The following is a 23053-nucleotide window of genomic DNA, read 5'->3' on the forward strand; positions in this document are numbered from 1 at the left end:
AAAAAAATGCTTGTAGGATATGAACAGTTCTTTTGACTGTAAAAGCATGTATTAACTACACAGATTCACATGCTTTTAAATGTAATAAGATGCATACATGTGAATTGGGTCAAAGATTTCTCAACTGTAATGCACATACCCAGATACTACAGATACTATTTTAGTAAGAAAACATCTTGGGACCTAAACACAGGTATTTGTTGGAAGCATTTTTCCCCCTGGAACTCTGTAAACACACATATGCACTTGAATTTCAGTTCTGGTGGCATGGACCAAAAAAGTGTGCAGTCTATAGCAATTAAAAAATCTCATAGACCTTGGCATCCACAATTTAATTCCTCCTTTGGCCTGATCATGCATTGTAACAAAGAAACATGTTCTCCTCTTATTTGCATAGACTTTTTATTTCTCTTCCTTGGAGATAATTATTTGTTGCATTACTTTTAATTGGGAGTAATCTGGGCCCCGGATTGCTGTTGACACCACCACTAATATCCACCTTGCACAGCTTATCCAGAGTTAAAACATTCTGTAAAGAACATATTTAATGCACAATTTAGCACAAACCTGACAAAGGTATAAAAATGTATAGTAATAGATAAAATTGAGGTAGTGTAAATGTATATGCTCTTTTGAGATCTGGGGTTGGGTAAAGGTAGAATGTGCAAGCCCCTGGTGCCCGCTCTCAATGTGTATCCTGTGGTGTGCTGAGCTGGATTTGCCACTTGCTGAGAACATAGGGTAGCAGTGTAGTAGGTCTTTGGGGGGGAGGTGGGAACGGGTACCTCGTTTTAAGCGGTACCTGATCCCACTTCTGGTTGGATCACTGCGGAAATCTGCTGGAAGCTCTCCCCCCCGCAACCTTCTGGGACTTGTCACAGGTCCCAGAAGGCTGTAGGACCATTCACAATGTGCATCATGGCTTGCGGATGCACAGTGGACAGCCAGCTGTGAAGCTGCAGGGAATCACAGTCAGCTGCCCACAGTAAACATGCTGGCACCAGTGACCCAAACACAGATGAAGAAACAGTTTGGGTGAGCATGGCACTGGACCCCTGCACAGGTACTGTAAGTGTCCTTTTGTTAAAAGTCAGCAGCTACAGTATTTGTAGCTGCTGAATTTTATTTTTTTAATACAGGCAAAGATCCTCTTTAATCACTTGCCTACTGGGCACTTGCACCCCCTTCCTGCCCAGGCCAATTTTCAGCTTTCAGCTGTTGCACTTTGAATGAAAATTGCGCGGTCATGCAACACTGTACCCAAATAATTTTTTTAGAATTTTTTATATTTTTCTTCTTCTCTGATGTACACTGATGAGGCTGCACTGATGGGCACTGATGGGCTCTAATGAGATGGCACTAATGGGCACTGATGAGGAGGCACTGATGAGGCTGCACTGATATGCGGTACTGATGGGCACTGATGGACGGCACTGAAGGCGGCACTGATGGACTTTGATAGGTGATAGGAGAAACTGATGATAGGAGACACTGATGGGCATTGATAGGCAGCACTTATGGGCACTGATAGGCTGCACTAATGAGACACTGATGGGCATTCCCCTGTCACAATCGACGGTTACCGATTCTCTTCTCCTCATACTGTGACAGTGCTAGAAGAAAGGAATGCCAATAACTGGCAAGTATGTTTACATATGATTAGCTTTGATTGAACACAGGTGATCACATAGTAAAGGGCCACTGTGATTGGTCCTTTACTCCGATCACAGAGTGCACCAGCTGCATGCCCCAGCGGGCACGTGGGGACTGGGGTTCTGGGACACCGTCCCAGAACTAGACGACCACACTGTAGCTATCTTTTGGCTATAACACAGTCGAGAAGTGGTTAAAGTGAATCTAAAGATAGACATGTAAACATTGTTTAACTTAATTCATTGCCTGAATTAGGGTAAAAAACATTTTAAAGCTTTATGTCCTCCCCCACCTCTCTAAATACTTACCTGATTCCTCAATCGATCCAGTGTTGTGCATGGCTCCTCTCTTCCTCTTCACAAAGAGACTCAATTTGTCAATCAAATGCTGTGAGGAGGAAGCAGGAGCGGGGCTAAGCCACGCTGTGAGAGTCTATGGAGCACGGTTCCATAGACACATAGAGTTTGGGAGTAAGCACTCATGTGTTCCCCCATAGCAAGCCGCTTACTATGGGAACATACAAAGAAGAGGAGCCAAGATTGCCAACGGGGGACCCCAGAAGAAGAGGTTCCGAAGCTGCTCTGTGCAAGATCATTGCAGGTGAAAATAGTATGTTTATTATTTTACTTAAAAAAAAACCTTTAACACTTTAATGCATTTCTGCAGCTATCACTGTTTTTTTTTTTTTACAGAAAAACGTTGTTGTTTATTTGAAAAGAGTACATATATACAAATCATATGATGTATTGACATATATCAAAGCGTATGGCAATGGATAACATAGCAGGTAGCATTAGTTCCTTCTTTATGAACAATATGAACAAGGCACGTGTGGACATTCATTTATACTTTTGAACATGTAATTGCATATTATATGCACATGACATTAAGTATTATATCAGTTTATACATTAAATACTTGATTACCCTACTGAGATATTATCATCTATTGTGTTACAAGAGGCTGCACTGCTTAACCAGGAGTCCCATATTTTCCCATATTTAGATGGACAACCCCTATAGGCATATATTTCCTTTTTGTAAGGCAGGACTTTATTAACGGCTGCTATCCATTCCTGAAGTGTTGGTGGATCTATGCTTAACCATTTTTTAGCTATGAGCAACCTGGCTATGAATAATGTTTTCTTAAGAAATGTGATATGGAATTTGTCTGAGTCCGGATCCGGGAATATTCCAAGTATACACTGTTTGGGGCATAATTTGAGGGGGGATCCCATTTCGTCGTGGATAAATCGCACTAATGGTGACCAATAGTCTTGTATAGCTGGACATGACCACATGAGATGGAAGAAGGAACTTGAGGAACTATCACATCTGGGACAGAGAGGATTATGGTTGGGTTTGAATCTGATCAATCGGGCGGGGGTCAAATATGATCTGTGTAGGATGTACAGTTGTGTAAGGCGATCTGAGAGTCTGGTAGATACGGTTTTGCAATTATCCAGAGCATCTTCCCATTCATCATCTTCCAGCTCCCCCACATCCCCAGCCCATCTGTTCTTTAATTCGTAAGCAAGTTTCGTGGCCAATGGTCAAAGTAAAGAGGTATAGAATGTTGAAATGAGCTTGAATGGGTCATGTCCTCCCAAAATACTAAGAACATCCAAATGTTCCAAATTAGGTGGGTTATCGCGGAATTGGGTCTGAAGAGCGTGGCGGAGCTGAAGATATCTGAAGTGCATAGAATATGGAAGGGTGAATTCATCCTTAAGTTGTTGAAAGGACTTCAGTATGTTTTCCCTGTAGACATCTGAGAGAATTCTTACCCCTCGAGCAGCCCACAATACATGGTCTGGTAGAGTCAGCAGTTCTCTCAAACCCGGGTTGACCCATAGTGGCGTGTGTGAGTGTGTATCAGGTGCGTTTAATCTGCGCCTTACCACTGCCCATATTTTGCTGTGGGTTTGTAATAAGCCAGTACATTTACCTAGTGCCCATGGTTCTACGGGGTCTCTAAAAATAATTTGAAATGAGTGGGTGTATAAGCGGGTATACTGGGGGCATATCAGGGTCATATATCATTCTCTGTCACATTTGTCTAAATAATAAAAGTGCGAAAATTGTGCCGCTAGATAGTATAAATTGAAGTCAGGTAAAGCCGTGCCCCCCAGATCTGTGGGATTTTTTAACACTTGCCATGATAATTTATGTCGAGCCTTCCCCCACACAAAAGAGATAAGGATTTTTTCAATTGTTTTGAAGAGTCTGAGAGGTAAATAAATCGGGGTGTGCCAGAAAACATATAAGAACTTGGGGAGCAGAATCATCTTTATAAGATTCACACGCCCCAAAACCCCCAAGGGGAGTTTAGCCCAAATCTGTGTTTTATGTTTCAGAGCTGTAATCAAAGGTTCTATGTTTTGTTTGATGTATTCTTCGGGAGTGCGGGTGACATTGATCTTGTAAGGGGGGAAGAGGCTTGAGTTTGTGTGGGTGCACTTATATCTATAGGGAGGACTTGGGACTTGTCCCAGTTTATTTTAAGACCCGAGTGTTTGCCGAATGTTTGTATAGTTTGTAATGCCGCTTTCAAGGAGGGGCCAGAGTCTGATAGATACAGCAACATGTCATCCGCGTACAGAGTAATTGTCTCCACCAGATCCGCGCTTCGCAAACCTACAATATCCGGGTGTGATCTCAGCGCCGCTGCAAGAGGTTCTACCGCCAGGGCGTATAGCAACGGAGACAAGGGGCATCCCTGACGAGTCCCCCTAGATAGGGGGAAGGCGTCCGAGACCCTCCCATTAACCAAGACCCTGGCACTAGGATTTTGATAAATTAATTGGATCCATCTGATGAACTTTGGCCCGAATCCAAATTTTGCCAAACATTGCCAGAGGTAGACCCATTCGACAGAGTCGAACGCCTTTGCGGCGTCTAAGGATTCCACGACTCTGGATCCCATCTGGTCGTGTTGAGCTTGTATGTTCATATATAGTCTACGGAGATTATGTGCCGTATTTTTTGTAGGCATAAATCCGTTTGATCCGGGTGAATCAGCGTAAGGATTGCTTTATTTAGACGTAGTGCCAGGATCTTGGCCAATATCTTTATGTCTAATTGAAGGAGAGATATGGGGCGATAGGACTCTGGATATTCTAAATTTTTAAGCTATCACTGTTTTAAAGCCTGACAGTAAAGTCCTGTTCTCACTGGGGAGAGGTAGAAAGAAAAAACAGATATATAATCCTTCACTGCCACTGACTACCATAGTGGGGTGGGGGGGGGATTGTTTATTGTGCTGCCACTGGCACCATTGCTGGAGATCATTATTGTGATCATTGACACTAGTGTGGGGTGGATTATTTTTTCTGACACCAACATTAGGGGGTTATTATTGTGCCCCCTGAAAAAAATGCTGGGGGTTATTATTGTGGCCAATGACACCAATGCTGTGGGTTATTATTGTGGCCTTGACATCATTGGATGGGGAAGGGGGAGGGAGGGGGGTTATAATTGCTGCCACTAACATCAATGCGGGGGGTTATTATTGTTGTTATTGACATCAATGTTGGGGGAGGGATTATTGTATTTACTTACACTAACACTGGAGGATTTTATAGCAGCCACTGACATTAACACCATTAACCATTACCATTAACACCCCTGACATCAATGATGAGAATTATTTCCTCCCACTTTCTGGTGCACTGCAAAAAATTTCAGGTATTGAGGTGCATTACAATCCATTCATTTTGAATTGGCTACCTAACTTGATGCAACGCAGCTCAAGCACGGTGGCTGTGTGGCCCTTTTGAAATTAGGCCCTCTATAATTTTCAAGATGACCAGCACTTGTATAAGCAATATTGACTACCTGAAACATTTAAGAAGGTTTGATGATATGGACATTTTGTCAATGCAGCACTTTTACATTACTTTTCAAATCTTTATGAGGACATTACATAACCAGAGTACTCGACTTTGAAAATAGCACTGTCAGTGTCTGCATTATGAAGAGCTTCTGAAGACTACTGTTTCTAAGATATGTCAAAAAATAGTGATCCCTGAGACATCTTTCTTAAAAAGCTATTACAGTAAGATATATATATATACCACCATAAAGAGGATAGGAACTATGGCTAAGGGCTGATAGTCATTTGTCCTAGGGTTTTAGTGTCCTGGATATTTTAAGTGGTTATACACTTAATAATGGCAGGCACTCTCTTGGTATACAGAATGGTGCATTCTGAACATATTAAACATTCAGGATTGTTTAATAACAGGTACAGTTTTACACCATACACTAAAATTTCATATAGGCGTTAATATGTTAAATGGTAACTCCACTCTCGTGGGGAAAAAAAACAGCAAATAAAGAAACAATAATATAGCAGATACAATTGTGACACAAGTCATATTGTAATTTAATGTTATTAAAAATGACCTTTCCTTTTTAATCTGCAGCTCTGTAATTTTCTGAAAATGCAATACAATATAGCTACCTGGTGGTGTTCTGTACACAGAATGTGTACTGAACACACCACAGAAACATCATTTCCTTCTTATGTGATTGGCTCACCAATTTTCCCAGAAGTCTGCCTAAGATACAAGTCAGATTTCAGGCATCCCCTGCAACAAAAATGTCATTTTTGGTGAGATACTCCCAATAGTATCTAAAGGGATACAGGCACAGCAGATTTCCTCATTAGGGCCCTGCAGGTGCACATCTGGTTGATAATTATGAAACCACTCCAATTAGACTCAGAACAGAGCCACAGAGGAACAAACAGTGATTTCTTCAGAATGACAAAAGGTAGGAATCTGCAACTGTAAAAAATATGTAGTGCATATAAATATAGGTATGTGTTGCTCCCAGAATGTTGAAAGGAGACTTGGAAGAGACTTGGAAAATCACTCCGACGCATTTCGACCCTTAGGTCTTCTACTGGGGCATAAAGATATGCCCCAGTAGAAGACCTATGGGTCGAAACGCGTCGGATTCCACACCATCTCTTATGTTGCCCTTGACTTTTGTGATCACTTTTTATATATGTACCGTTTTTTTAGCAATAAAAGATACCTTTTTATCTGCACCATGGAGAGGCTCTATTTTTCTCTTTGCATAAAAGAAATGAATGCCTGATCTCCATCACACATTGTGCATCCCAACTGCCATCATCCAACCTGCACCTACCGGGCACATCCATCTGAGGACCAGGTCAACATCGGTGAACCACTTACCTTCTAACTTTGACAGTCCGGTTATCGCTCCACATGCCCTGGGTGGCACCATGCCTTCATGACTCCATGTCTAAGAGAGGGGAGTCCACTGGATCCGGTAAGAGTTTACGCCTACCATTTTCCATTTTGATGCCATTGTGAGTTGAGGAGGTGTCCATGGAGTGATTTTCCAAGTCTCTTCCAAGTCTCCTTTCAACATTCTGAACATCCACCACTTCTTAGAGACTTTCTTTATATACATATTTAGAGACTTTGGTCTTTACTTACCAATTATTCTTTTGACTCACTGATTGCTATTTTTATTTGCTCCATTTACCACACCTTGTGATAGGTTGTGGTCTCTGGGAGCAACACATACCTATATTTATATGCACTACATTTTTTATACAGTTTTCATGGTTTTGCTTGTCACAATGTATGTAGCTGCTTTTTTCTTTTGTCACTAGTTAGCGCAGTGTTTTTTCTTATTATTCTTACTAGGAATCTGCAACAACGTTTGTTATAATTGTTGCAATGTACATATATCACCTAGGGGAAAATGTTGTTTTCTCAACAAAAGTGGAGTTACGCTTTAAATTTAATTTCAAAAGTCATTTTTTAAGATGTACACTATTCATTAAAGTGTATGTAAACTCTAACAACGAGCCTCTTGTTTTTGTTATCCTGATACAGAAGGGTGAGTGAGTGTTGTCATCCTCGGACTCAAGTGTGTTACTGGCAGAATCACCAGGTGGAAAAAAAGAAAAAAACCTTAAAAAGAAAACTATTGCAGCCACATCTGAGGTCTACTAAATTACATTTTCATTTCTGTGATAGATACGCTTTAAAAAACTTAGAATGATCGTGCTATGAGGGTACTTATGCAGGCATAGGGATCTGCTGCCCTCTACTGTTAGCTGCTAATATCACAGTGTTATGTGTAACTTATTTATTTACATTTATTTATTTACATTATATATTACAGGTACTTACATAGCACCATCAATTCACACGTAGTATAATGCACATTCACATCATTTCCTGCCCTCAAGGGGCTTACAATCTAAGGTCCCTATCTCGTATTCATACATACACATACTAGGGCCAATTTAGACAGGAGCCAATTAACTTAGCAGCATGTGTTTGGAGTGTGTGAGGAAACCAGAGTACCCAGAGGAAACACACACAAGCACAGGGAGTACATGCAAGCTCTGTGAAGGTAGTGGGGTAGTTGGGATTTGAACCGACAACCTAGTGCTGCTAGGCCAGAGTGCTAACCACTTAGTCACTGTGCATATATACTGTATTAGGGCACAGCAATTCAACAGGATATTGTCATAATTTATTTTATTTATTTTTTATAGGTAATGAATAAATACATTTTTGCAGCGTTTTTCTTATACAGAATATTGTACATTCACATCAGTCCCTGCCCTCAAAGAGTTTACAACCTAAGGTCCCTAACTCACATACATACACATACTAGGGCCAATTTAGCCAGAATCAAATTAACCTACCAGCACGTCTTTGGTAGGAAACCAGAGTACCCAGAGGAAACCTACGCAGGCACAGGGAGAACATGCATACTCCAGGCAGGTAGTGCCATGGTTGAGAACTGGCGACCTAGTGGTAATATGTTGTTTTTAAATGGTGGTAGGTATGACACTAGAGTGACATTTGCAGTATATGCTGTAAGCTTCATCAAAAATTGACAGTGACATCTATAGTGATACTCACTGATCCATCCGAGGCACTTGCTCCTACTTTGTCACCTCTGGCATTCCAACAAACTTCAAATATTCCTCCTGTTCCCCTGTAGCTGTGTACTAGAGAGCCATTCTGGAAGAAACAACAGGCAGATATATCTTAAGTGAATTTGTTACTCCAGTCAACATGTGAAAGTGCTTATTTATATCAATAAGACAAATTGAGTCAATAAGAAAATTGTTGCAGTGTTAAAATCAGAAAAAATGGCCTAAAAGCTGAAGTCAAGGTTTTGTTGGAAAAGGCAGACCAAATATTATATAAAATTAGTTTTCTTTACAGCTGGGTTGCTTTTGTTTAGAAAAAAAAACTACTTTGTAACAGCCTGTAATCTGTACAGCTATAAACTTGGTGACCACTCAGTAGTGGGACATTCTGCTTATGATGAACCAGCCTCCAGACTAGATGAGAAGATATTACTATATGGTATATTTTAAAAGAATTCATATTAATGGCAACCAAATGTCTAAAAATTATATTGTGGAACCCAGTGTTAAGCTTTACACTGAATATACCATTCTTCTCACATATGCTCCTGGGTGGGACTGCGGCCCACTGTTATATGATTTGGGGCTTTTGCCATGATGCTCCATTGTACGTATGAGAGATTGCATAGTGCTCAGTGACAGGATGGTGCTTGAACTGTCTGGCATATATTTTCACAGGTCTAGTTCCTGAACTATTAAAATAACAAAAGTGGCAATCATAGGGATTTAGCTAGCAGGGCAAACGGCCATTCAACAGGTAGAACGCATCCACTGAGTCTGGCCAATCAGTTGTGTTATTGGTTCAAGATACAAATACATTAATGAATACATTTTATAATATATTTGATTGGTAGACTTACCTGAGTGTTCCATATATGGACACATTTGTCAAAGGACCCACTAGCCAGATACTTTCCATCAGGACTAAAGGCTACACTATAGACTGGTTCTTGATGTTTGGTTAATGTATGGATACAGACACCGCGCTCAACATCCCAAAGCCGGACTGTTGAATCAAAAGATGCACTATGACATAAAAGAGAAGAAAAAAAACTAAAATCAGGAACTATTGTATTTATTTGATTACAAAAAGTCTGCAATACTGCATAACTAAAATATACTACATAACAAATTTGCCAGATTCACCAAATTTTTCTGATTTCAATGTAATTGTGAAGAGACAATGGGGTTGATTTACTAAAACTGGGGAGTGCAAAATCTGGTGCAGCTCTGCATAGAAACCAATCAGCTTCTAACTTCAGCTTGTTCAATTAAGCTTTGACAAAAAAACCTGGACGCTGATTGGTTTCTCTGCAGAGATGCACCAGATTTTGGTAAATGACATACAGACAGCAAATGACAATGACATACAGACAGCAAAAAAAACCTGACAGGGGTTCTAACCCTTCCATATTCTATCCAAAATAATAAAAAAAAAATTGGCTACACATACACTTTGATCCACTTGACAGTTTCTTATATTACTCTATTGATAATATATAGGTGCTGGACTTTCTGGGTCTGCACACCAGCTGTGGTCATTATGAGGGGTCACACTCTCCTTGATGGATTTTAAATGTATTGTTTGTTTTATGGAATGCAACAGAAGGTTGTAAATCTGGGTGAGAAAACGTAATCCTCAGGTGGACAGAACACTGTTCACCATTGGTTAATTATCAGGCTACATTTATAACTAACATATCACTTTTGGTTGGATCAACCCTTTAAGTCAGAATCCTGATTTAAAAGCATCAATCTTAATAAAGATTCTATTTCATTATTTTAATTTTTTGCCAAATTTAGTCATTTATGGTTGCTTTGTTAAACCATTTTTTACTTTTTTAAATATAAGTTTGACCTAGAAAGCACTGCTGAGGTGCAGAATGTAGAAACGTTGAACAAAATGGTGAAATAAATAAATAATGAACTGTAGCAAGTGTTTCTCATGGATTACCCAAGACTGTAGGGTTCTATAGTGGTGTTGATTGCCCGGCTTGGGGCAATGATCGTTTGATTCGTTTGTCCCTTCTTTGCAGAAGGGAGGTATTTCAGATATGTAAATTGGATACTCGCAGGGGGGCGTGTCCGGCCGCCGGAGAAGATGGCCGCATAGCTGAGAGCTCCTACTGCCTCACGCTTTAGCAACAGCACAGCGACGGCCCAGGAGAGGTTCCCTGAACCCTGAAATCACTCACTGATTCGGCGGTCACCTTGAGCAGACATGTCCAAGCCTCCGAGCGCCTCGCGGACTTCTATCCTGCGGCGGCACTGTGCGACAGACAGGGAGGGAGAGGAGCTCTCCCCTGAGCTGCAGCATGTCACCTCACAGACCTCCACACAGAGCATGCACTCAAAACCCTTGATTGATGTGCTCCCAGCCACAGACCAAGCCATATCAGAGAGCACTATGAAAAATATGCAGAAGAACCCTATTTATAGACTTCTCAGATATGTTTGCTTCTCTAAACGATACTGTTCAAACTCTCACTAACCAAACCCAGCACCTAGAATCCAAAACGGCAGATCTTTATACTGCTCACAATGACCTCGTTGACGCACATACTGACCAGGAATCAGAGATGCAGCCCCTTCAAAATAAAATAGGGGATTTAGAAGACCACTCGAGGAGGAATAAAATTAAGTTCAGAGGAATTCCTGAATCTATTCCACCCAATGAACTTACCAGTTTTGTTCAACGCCTCATGAAAGCCCTCATACTGTCTCTAAATGATATTGACTTATGCGTTGACAGGGCCCACTGCATACCCAAACCAAAATTTCTACCTGACACGGCACCCAGAGATACTCTGGCACGCATTCACTATTATCATGTGAAAGAGCGAGTCATGGCGGTGGCCAAACAAAACCCAGCAGTCCCAGACAACTTTACTGGTATCTCCTTATACACGGATACATCACAACAGACCGCATTGAACAGAAAGAAGCTCACTCCACTCACAAAGTTTCTGCGCAACAATAGTGTCGTATACCGCTGGGGATTCCTCACGTAGCTACTCATCACCTGGAATGGCAAATTATTCCCTATATACAGTGTGGAAAAATGCATTCTACTCTTCAAACAATGGCAATTGCTCCCTCCAGAGGAACAGCCTCCTGCTCAACCCATCCCAGAATGTCTGGAAACGGAGTGGACCTTATCCTTTCTCCCTACTCAGTAATGAGCCTCTCCCTATCACTACGATTCCTCAGTAGCGTGAGGCATGGAGACAAAACGTTTGGTTTGTCTTCCCCTCCCTGTACCTTGTGCATTGCACTATTGGTCTGCTTACCCCCTGTTACCACAGCAGCTTCAGCTGGTCATTGTACCTGTGTTTGTCAGGTGTTTCTTACACATGTTGGTTTTGTTCCTTTTCTATCTATTTTTTTTTTAGCAACCTCTGCCCACCTAGTCACCACCTATGATGCTTCACCAGCTATGAATGGACCTGGTTTATTGACTGCACTACATACGTTGATCTCTGATATCAAGGACTTGCTACCCATCGTGATGACTATGAACTGCTCACTTACTGTTATCTTAAGCAGAGCTACCCCTCGGATCCCTAAGTTTCCATCTTACAGGTACTATGTTCCTCACCTTCGGTGTTACAATATATCCTTGCATTGCATTATCCCAGCAAATAACCAACTTCTACTATGCCTTTGAAGTTTATGTCTATAAACTCAAAGAGCCTCAGTAGCCCCTTTAAACATGTTGAGCTGTTGAAGGAAACCCGTTCCCTCAAAGCAGATGTCATTTTTGCCCAGGAAACTCATTTTGCTGCCCACAAATACCCTTGATTGAACTTCCAATGCTGGAATACAGCTAATGGCCCCAAAAAAGACTGTGGTGTCTTTATTGCTATTAAGGACTCAGTCATGTTTCCTCGTATCTGCACTATTCAAGGCCACCAAGGCAGATACATCATTCTTATCTGCAAACTTAACCAAGCAACCTTTATGCTTGTCAACCTGTAAACTCTTAGCACCAAACAGCAGAAATTCCTTGCCCCCTTGTTTGCCAAAGTCTCGGAGTTAATACAAGGTACCCTCATTCCTGGTGGAGACTTCAACACAGTCTTGGATCCCTCTATGGACTCCACTACCCATGCCAGGAGACCCATACACTCTATTGTCCCCCTGCTCGAGAAGGAGAAATTATACGACATATGGAGGTGCTTCCACGGCTCAGAAAAGGACTATACATTCTTATAAGCTGCACACTCTTCTTATTCCCGTATTGATTTTTTCTTTACTGGAAAAAGATCTCTCCAAATTGTTCTGAGCTTGGACATTGGCCCAATATCTTGGTCAGACCACCCCCGATTACTCTAGAATTTGATGACAAACTCCGCAACTCTCCCCCTCCACTCTGGAGTCTAAACAGCTCCCTTTTGGAGGACAAGCTACTGTGCCAACAGATAATGCAAGAATATCACAATAGATTCACATTGTGAAATACTTATAAGGTGTATATGAGAGGGGTACTGATGAAAATGGCTTCATAGGTTAAAAAACGGAGGAACAAACAAATCGCTTAATTCCATAGCCCTAAAAGACAGAGATAACAAAATTAATCCAGACCCCCGTCTTACACAAAATATTCTCCAGGATCGACAGCAGCTGAGGTCTCTATTTCTTTACAAGCATAAAAACCACCTTAAATTCCTCAAAGCCAGCTATTACTTTTTACACAACAAAGCGGGAGCCTGGTTAGCTAGGAAAGTGAAAGCAAAACAGATCAAGCAAAGAATAGCTGTCCTCACCCACCCACTAAATCATAACACCCTTTTTAATCCGAAAGACATAGCCAATACCTTTGCAGATTATCAGTCCCTCTACGACCTCCGCTACCCCTCAACCATCACCAGCGCTTATAATTGCGTTTTTATGTAAAGTGCAACCCCCTAACATTACTAACGATCAACTTGATTCTATCTCTCAGCCATTTACAACCAAGGAAATCTGTTTAGCAAGCAATAAACTACCCAACCGTAAGTCTCTGGGTGATGATGGTTTCTCAAAAGAGTACTATATACACCTTTCCAAAGAGACTACCCCATATTTGCAATCAGTCGTCGATCTTGCTTCGTCCTCAGTAATCTTTCCAACTGAAATGTTGAAAGCGGTGATAGTGACACTGCCAAAACCACAGACCCTACTAGTCCTGTAAACTATAGACCCGTATCCCTTCTCAACACAGATGTAAAATTATTTGCCAAACTCCTAGCTCTCAGACTACAAAAAATTCTACCTCACCTCATCCACCCAGACCAAGTGGGTTTTGTACCCGGCCGTCAAGCCCCTGATGGCACTAGATGCCTTATCAACCTCATCTCACAGGCTGGATCCTCTAGAACGCCTTCTCTGCTTCTCTCCTCGGATGCGGAGAAGGCGTTCGATAGAGTCCACTGGGGATATCTTAAGACAGTATTTAATAATTTTGGAATAACGGGTGGTATACAAACAGCCATTCTATCCCTCTACTCCACTCCCTCGGCTAATGTACTTACTTCAGGGATTACCTCTAAACCGATACACACAATCAATGGGACAAGGCAAGGATGCCCTTTATCGGCAATCATTTTTACACTTGTCATGGAACCATTAGCAGAGAGTTTCAGATCCCACCATAATATCACAGGCTTCTCTATAGCTGGTAAAGAACATTAAATAAGTCTTTTTGCAGACAATGTCATGCTCATGCTCTCTAAAGACATTGTTGACTGAGACACAGGAACTTTTAAATGATTTTAGTTCCGTATCATATTACATATTGAATGTCATTAAATCCAAAATACTAGGTATCAATGTCCCTACTCCTATGCAATCCTCCTTAACTAGAGAATTCCCTTTTATTTGGTCTCCTCACTCTCTGCTCTTTTTGGTATCTCAACTGACCGCACATGCTTCCCAACTTTATTTATTTAATTTTAAGCCCTTCCTCGAATCTTTACCCCAACAACTGTCCCACTTAAGCACCCAAGAACTGTCAACAGCAGTTTATTTATTCCGCACCCTAAAAATCCCCCTACCACGCACCTTCCTTTCCTCGGTTAAAAACATTTTCAACCAGTACATATGGAACCACAAACCACCTAGGTGCTCTCTCATTATTATGCTAAAGCATAGAAAACATGGTGGAATGGGAGTCCCCAATGTCACGGCATATTACAAAGCCCGTGTCATAGACCAGCTTAAATATTGGTGGACCCCTTCCAACCACAAATCTTGGACACCTATGGAAGCAAGCAATACTCCACACAAAGACCTCAAATCGGCCCTCATTGCCATCAAATTAGGAGCCCCAATCCCTACCTCTCCTATCCCAACAGTACAGGAATCCACTAGAAAGGGGTCAGAGCTCCCTCTTTCCTCCTCACCTAGTGGATCACTCTGTAAAATTCCTGCCCCAATCTCAGTAACCCAACATTTCATACCTTGCCTTGACTTGAAACTTTGGAAATCAAAAAGCCTTAATCTTCTAAAAGATCTATATCAGGACACATCCCTCCATAACTTTGATTATTTGGCCTCTCGATTTAATCTCCCCCTTTGCACATTTTCTCTATTTAAAATTCAAACCTTCCTGAAGAAATACCCCTTTCTACTTGGAAGTACCAGCCTCAATATACACATTGTTCCAGAACCCTACTATTCTGATCAGAGGAATTTCCCTATTCTACCACATCTATAATGCCCAAGACTCCTTCTCCAAAATGACTACTATTATTAAATGTAAAAAAACCTTGGGTAGGACCTTTCCAGATAACTACTGGAAAAAAAGCATTCTCTACCACATACTCATCTTCCAGATGTGTAAACCATTGGGAACATTTTCAAAAAGTAGTACACTCCTGGTACCTTTCCCCCTACTACCCTGACCACACAGCCCTACGCTGGAGGAACTGCAGGACACTAGCTTCTCCTGACTTGCCCGTATGATTGGCGAGAGGGAGAAGGAATCGGTCCATGCCGAAAGTCTAGCATAGAGAATCCGGTGGGCCAGATGGCCCCCGGATATCTCTATGATCTTTCAGGGGCTGGGCGCAGTTATGATCTGCCTCTGCATTTAAAAAAATGCCACTGCCTCGGCTGGGAAGCCAGTATGTTTTTTTTTTTTTTTTTTCAGGCTTTCCAGCCTAGAGGCGAGATGTGGGGACTTATTGACCCCAGATCTCACTGTAAAGAGGACCTGTCATGCACTATTCCTATTACAAGGCATGTTTACATTCCTTGTAATAGGAATAAAAGTGATTAAAAAAAATAAAAAGAAAGTGTCAAAATAGAAAAATAAAAGTAAAATAAACAATAAAAAAAAATATTAAAGCACCCCGATTCCCGCGTGCTATGCATACGTAGGTCATGCCCACATATGTAAACGCCGTTCAAACCCCACAGTTGCGAAGTATGGCCGCGAACGTTAAAACGAGAGCGCTAGACCATCTCTGTAGCTCTAACTGTAATTTACAGCGTTGCCTATAGGGATTTTTAAGTACCGAAGTTTGGTGCCATTCAAAGAGTGACATGTTAGGTATCTATTTCCCCGCTGTAACATCATCTTTCACATTATGCAAAAAAATTGGGCTAACTTTACTGTTCTTTTTTTAAATGCGTTAATCATTTTTTTTCCAAAAAAAAGCGTTTGAAAAATTACTACGCAAATACCGTGCAAGATAAAAAGTTGCAACAACAACCATTTTATTTCCTAGGGTCTCTGATAAAAAACATATATAATCTTTGGGGGTTCTAAATAATTTTCTAGCAAAAAATTATGACTTTTACATGTAGGAGCGAAGTGCCAGAATTGGCCTGGGTAGCAAGTGGTTAATCCTCTGTTACATATTTGCTGAACAGCAGGTAGAAAATACTAATAAAATTGTAAGTTCTATATATAAAGTACATTTTGTAGGATTTTCTAAACCAGTTTAAAAATAACAAACTGATTGTGGATTATGCCTGGGGCAGCTTTATAAATAAGTGGAACTTTGTGATTGTGAGGGTTCTCATTTATCCAGGTCATGGTATAGCTAGTAGTAGTTAATCACTTTCAGCCACACTTGTTTTGTAAAGTTGATAATAAAGTCAGGATAAGCCACAAAACAGCTTTAATATTACAGAACTAGCCCAATTGAATGTGGCTAAACTACCTAAAAAGCTAAAACCGATTTATTTTCCACTGTCTAGAAAAGGCTTATTTATACTGGGGGGGAGAGGGTGCTGACCTAACTCTATATAAAGTTGCTGAGCAGTTTGGGGATTCTAATCGATTGTTTATAAATAATTTTATTCTTGGAAAACCTATTTTCTCATGCACATCAAATATGTTCATTTCGGGTGGGATTATTATGGGAGAAAACTTTGGCTAATCTATGTACTATGAGCAGAGAACAGTTGATAATAGGCCGATTTTTGTAACCTGGATGTCTATGTTTTCTTGTGCTGCCATTCTCTTAGGCCCCATTCAGATAATGCTTAGTGCGAATGCAGGTTCCTGTTTGGGATTTTAAAGGTTCAATTCACACACATTCCCACTTGACGCATATAGGGCAGCCCCTTCACTTGAATGGACTGCCCTATGAGTGTTTGTCGCACTAAAGAAGCTTGGGGACCACATTTTGGCCCTGAGCCGGGCATGCTTCTACATGCACATTTTGCCACGATTCTCACGTGTTTTGCCACGCAAAAAATCCTGGCGAAATGGCATCACGTTTGTGTGTTTTGCCGCGATTCCTATTTGCCCAAATGCGAACAGGGCCTAAAGATTTTTGTGCTTGCATTTATATCATATTTCCCTCCTTAAAGTGGTAGTAAACCACTGTGTGTTTTTTTTTGGAACCTGCAAGGTATAGCCATAATGTGCTAGTATACCTTGCATACTAGCACATTATGTGAAACTTACCTTAGAACAAAGCCTTCCAGCAACGAGCTGTCACCGCTGACAAGGCTTCCATCTCCACCCAGTCTTCCTGCTGGGTTTGTGGACTCCGGCTGTGTCAGTGGCCAGAGCCACAGGAGTAGCCATTTATGACACAGGACTCTGAAGGAATGGCCCTGATGGCCGATAAGCCAGGTCATACACAGAAAAGCAATCAGCATAAATAGCAGGCAGAAAGCAGTCAGAGTTCAGGCTGGGTTTGGAAACAGGTGATCAGGCCGGCAAACAGCAGGAAGCAGTGGTTAAACAAGCCAAAGGTCAGGACTGGAGATAGAAGCGTGGTCAGGAAGCCGGGTCAAAGACTGGAACAGGATACAAGCACAGAGTCAGGTTTCAGGGAACAGTTTCAGGGAACATCTGCAGATCAAACTGCAAGGACCTAGTGCCCCTGGAGTGTCTTTTATAGGCCACTTGGCAAGAAAGCGTGTCTAACATTCGGGCGCAATGTCCGTAATTCGAGCATGCTCATTGGCACACGTCTTCTAATGTGGGCAGCACATCCCTGAAATTGCCCCCCCTTAAGGGCAACCTCTGGGTGCCCAGGAGAGCTCTCTTTTAAGTGTGGCTGCGAAAGAAGGCCTGGATTAACTCTTGGGCATTGACGTTCTGCTTGGGTTCCCAGGAGTTCTCTTCTGGACCATACGCCTTCCACTTAGGTATTGAAGCTGTTTTCCTCTTCTTCTACAATCCAAGACAGCCTCCAGCTCAAACTCTTCGCCCTCATTAACAATTACTGGTTCAGGTGGTCCCTATCCCCTGTTTGGGAAGGGATCCGGCACTGCAGGCTTTAGTAGTGACATGTAAAATACTGGGTGGATTTTCAGTGAGTCGGGTAAGGAAAGTTCATATTAAACTTCATTTCATTTCCTCTTCACCAGGAAGGGATAAATGAATTTGGGTGCCAGTTTCCTTGCGAGGCGATCATCCTGAGGTTGGCGGTAGACAGCCATATTTGATCGCCCTGTTGAAGGCACAATTCCCCTCTCCTCTCCCTGTCAAACATCCTTTTATTAGTTGCCTGTGCCTTGATCATGGCTTACTGTAATAATTTGTTGTTATGGTTCGGGAAATCAACGATGTTCTGAACTGCTGGGACCGTGGAATTGGGAATGAGATCAGGTAGGAAGGTTGGGTGGAATCCATAGTTAGAGAAGAATGGAGACTGACCTATAGCCGAGTGAATGGCATTGTTGAAGGTGAACCCCGCCAAGGGCAGTAATGCTACCCAGTCATCTTGGACAAAAGTGATATTACTCAAGTGTTTGGTTCATCCTCTCAGTTTGCCCATTAGTCTGAGGGTGATAGGCAGAGGACACAGACAGTTCGATCTTTAGGACCTTGCACAATGCCTTCCAGAAGCAAGAGGTGAACTGCACCCCTCTATCTGAAACAATGTTCGTTTGTGACCCTATGTAACCTTACCATCTCCTTTATGAAGACCTGGGCAGTTTCCGCGGCAGAGAGCATATTTTTTAGTGCCACGAAGTGAGCTATTTTAGACAGGTGGTCAAGCACTACAAAATAGCCGAGCATCCATCTGATGGGGGAAGTTCCACTATACAATCCATAGCTATCGTTTTCCAGGGTCTGTCAGGAACTGGTAGGTGTCTAAGCAGACCTCAGGCCTTGCTTCTAGCTGTCTTACTTCGGGTACAGATGGCACATTAATTTACATATTCCCTGCAGTTCTTTTCAAGATCTGTCCACCAAAACGTGCGCTGTATTAACTCCAGGGTCTTATGTATTTGGAAATGGCCAGCCAGGTGATGGTCATGGCACAGACTTAACACTGTTACTCGGATATCTTCTGGCACAAAGATTTTATTATCCTTCCATAGTAACCCACCCTTGGGTAACAGGGTAGTTCCAGGAGGACCGGGCATACTTGCTGAAGCTTGCTTCAAGCTAGACATCAGGTTTGTTTGGAAAAGTAGGAAGTTACCTTCTTATAGGATGGTATCTGAAGCTGACACTTCTCTTGGATCATCAAACATACGAGAAAGGGTGTCTGGTTTGATGTTCTTCGAGCCCAGCTGGTAGGTAATGTGAAATGAGAATCTGGTTAAAAACAATGCCCACCATGCCTGGCGTGGTCTCAGATGCTTGGCAGCTCTCAGGTACTCCAGATTCTTATGGTCTGTATAAATGAGTATGGGATGCGCAGCTCCTTCCACCAGATACCTACATTCCTCAAGTGCAGCCTTGATGGCCAGGAGCTCTCGGTCCCCCACATCGTAATTCTCTGCCAGAGAGAGCTTACGAGAGAAGAAGGATATTGGGTGCATTAAGTCTTTGAGACCCTGGGGTTGGGAGATAACTTCCCCTACCGCTGTCTCTGAGGTGTCTACCTCAAGGAGGTAAGGCAAAGCAGGAGCAGGATGACTCAGGATAGGAGCTGACCTGAAAAGTCCCTTTAAGGTTGCAAAGACAGCCTGTGCCTCGGGAGTCCAGTGAAACAGAATATTCTGCCTTGTTAGCTAGGTAATCGGGGAGATAATGGCAGAGAACCCCTTGATGAATTCCCGGTAGAAGTTTGCAAAGCCGACAAAGTGCTGCACCCCTTCTCGTCTGAGGGTGCAGGCCTGTCCAGAATGGCTGTAACTTTCTGTGGATCCATCTTGAATCCCTCTGTAGGTATTACTAGGCTGAGGAACTGAATACTCTGCCGCTCAAATTCACGTTTCTCTGGCTTGGCATATAGACCATGCTGACGGAGCCGACGTTCTTGACATGTTCCCGGTGCTGCTCAAGAGATGTGGAAAAAATCAAAATGTCATCTAGATAGACAATTACGTAAATGTAGCACTAACTCTCGGTGGAGCTGCTGGTTTAAAGCGGGCTGTTACCTTCACTATTGATACCTCTGTTTCACCGGCACCGGGTCTAGGGTCTCGTTGAGTTTACCTCTGGACGATGTAGACACTAACGCTTGAGTAGATTTTTCAATGCTTTAATGAACAAACAATAAAGGAAGTAGCAGGAAAGAGGCAGAAGGAAAATTGCAGGGAAGCTCAAATACCTTTCCTTAGTATTCTTTGGAACATTCTTAGTAATTGAACACTTGTAGTTGAATGCACTCCCCTTGTGGGATTCAATCTTTGCGCACCTGGATAGACCTCTCTCACTTGTCTAGCAGCCAGTACGTAGCACGAACAAAAGTCTCTGCCACAGACTTGTTTGGAATAAAACCCGTACGATCCTCTGCCACAGGATGTATTGGTTTGCAATGAACGTCAGACACAGTACTTGAACCTTTAAGCCAAGCCGGCAGTACTATGCAGTAAGATTACTTCAGGATACGTCCTCCAACCGAGTCACCAGGCCCCTCTCCAGACCAGCACTCTGCATGATTCTTCCATGACGGGTCCTCCCCTGGGATCTCCTCGGTTGTCCAGCTTCTTCACTCAGGATAGACAGCTCAGGACCATTCCTCTGCTGCTGTGGTAGGCCCCAGACAGGCTTCTGGGCCCACCCACATGCCGCAGCGACGTGGGCCTCCGGAACGGAGGACCACGAGGTGGTCCTCCGGAACGGAGGACCACGAGGTGGTACTCTTAACGCATACCTGTCGGCCAGGAGGGCCAGCAGGTGGCTGAAAACGAACCCCTAAACATGGCGTCTGTCCCATAAATACCCTCTCCCAGACCACCACCTTCACCGAGTTGTCTCCAGGACAGAGGAGCACTCATACGCTTCAACACATTGCTTTTCCAACACCAGCCGATGGTGACAACGACACTCACTGGCACAGTGTGAAACTGCATGCAACTCAGCCAAGCTGGAACAGAGGCAAATCTAGCTTCCTCTAACAAGTAACCCACAAGATTAACCTATCAGCAGATTAAAAAAATCTACCAGCGCTACATAAATATCCAGTCTCTGAAAATGTAATTGCCTAGATGTTGGAAGGTAGCAGGGGCACTACATAGGCCAAAGGGCATTACCAGATATTCACAATGGCCAAACCTGGCCATTTTCTGTTTTCCATTCATCCCCTGCGCGGATGCAGACCAAGTTGTAAGCCCCCCGCAGGTCTAGCTTGGTAAATACAGAAGAAGTCCTTAGTCTTTGAAAAAGTTCAGGCACCAGGGGGAGAGATACTAGTTCTTGACCGTGATTTTATTTAATTCTCGGTAGTCCACACAGGGCCAAAGAGAGTGGTCTTTCTTTTCCACAAAAAAGATTCCTGCTCCTCCTGGAGAGGTGGAGGGTCGAATGAACCCCCTCTTGAGGTTTTCATCTACACACTCCTTTAGCACCTCTAGTTCCCTTCAGATAAAGGGAAGATTAGTCTGAAGGGGATCTCAGCCCCTGGAAGTAGCTTGATTGAACAATCATATGAACGATGGGGAGGAAGAGTTTCAGCCCCCCGTTTGCTGGAGACATGCAAGAATCCACGGTATGGCTCAGGCACTGTTGCATGTTTTCTCTGAATCAGATTCCAGGCATAATACCAGTACTGGGACATGAAGGCAGGCAGTGATGCTGGCAGTAAGATGACTGGAACTTAATATCCCCGGACCCCCAATCAATCTGCGGATTGTGGGCCTGTAACCAGGGTAGGCCCAGGATGACTGGAAACAAAGGGGGCACAATAGCATCCAAGCAGTTCCTTATTACCTGTGGAGGTAGTTACAAGCAGAGGAGGGGTTTCCTGGGTCACTACTACGAATTTGATATGAGACCTATCTGCCAAAAAGATAGAAAGTCCTTGAGTCTTTGGCTGGAGTGGGATGTGTTTCTGAGCTGCAAAATTCAGATCAATGAAACAACTACATGACCCAGAGTCAATTATTGCAGTGACTGGTATTGTTCTCCCTGAAAGTTGGAACAAGATGGGTAAGGCCAGATGAATGGCTTTGGCAGAAGGAGATGGGTAGTTGGAAGGAGAAATAGACAGGACCTTAGCTTTGCAGGACATGAGCAAACATAGTTGCCGGCTTCCCCACAATACAGGCATAAATGATTCTGTCACCAGCGAAGTTGTTCTTCAGCTGACAGAGAATGTATCATCACTCCTAGCTGCATCAGTTCAGAAGTATCAGACATCTGGTTAAAGGGTACAGGATTAGATGGAACTGGACTGGCAGCGGCAGGGTACACTGGAGCTGGTATCCGGGGTAACATCCAAGCTGGACTGTTGATGCTGGGTAGCTCTTCAGTTCTACACTCCCGGAGTCATCGGTCTATCTGGATAAACAAGGTGACTAAAGTCTCTAGGGTATTAGGAACACCGACCCGGGCTAACTCGTCCTTTAACTGTTCGGATAGACCAAGGCGGAACTGGTGCAGCAGGGATGCATCGTTTCATTGAGTATACTCGTGCAACAGCGTCTGAAGTTAGTCACATAGTCCTCGACCGTTCTGCGGCCTTGGTGGAGCACGTGGAGGGCAGCCTCTGTGGTGGAAGTCCATTGGGGGTCATTGTAAAGTTGGGCCATCGCATTGAAGAAAGATGACAAAGAGTCCAGAACTACATGGCGTATTTCAAGCAGATGGTGAGCCCAGGTCTGAGGTTCGATCTGCAGC

General features: G+C 42.9%; 1 protein-coding gene across 1 annotated transcript in view; it reads right to left on the bottom strand.

The window, feature by feature from the left end:
- Positions 1-23053, bottom strand: part of TBL1X (transducin beta like 1 X-linked) — a gene marked incomplete in the record, with an annotated part of 495828 nt that overhangs the window by 6144 nt on the left and 466631 nt on the right. The window contains 2 exon segments of the mRNA XM_073616359.1: positions 8573-8674; positions 9447-9612. Coding sequence (XP_073472460.1) covers positions 8573-8674; positions 9447-9612 — 268 coding nt within the window.

Source organism: Aquarana catesbeiana, linkage group LG02 (genome assembly GCF_042186555.1).
Source record: "Aquarana catesbeiana isolate 2022-GZ linkage group LG02, ASM4218655v1, whole genome shotgun sequence".
Taxonomy (NCBI): Eukaryota; Metazoa; Chordata; class Amphibia; order Anura; family Ranidae; genus Aquarana; species Aquarana catesbeiana.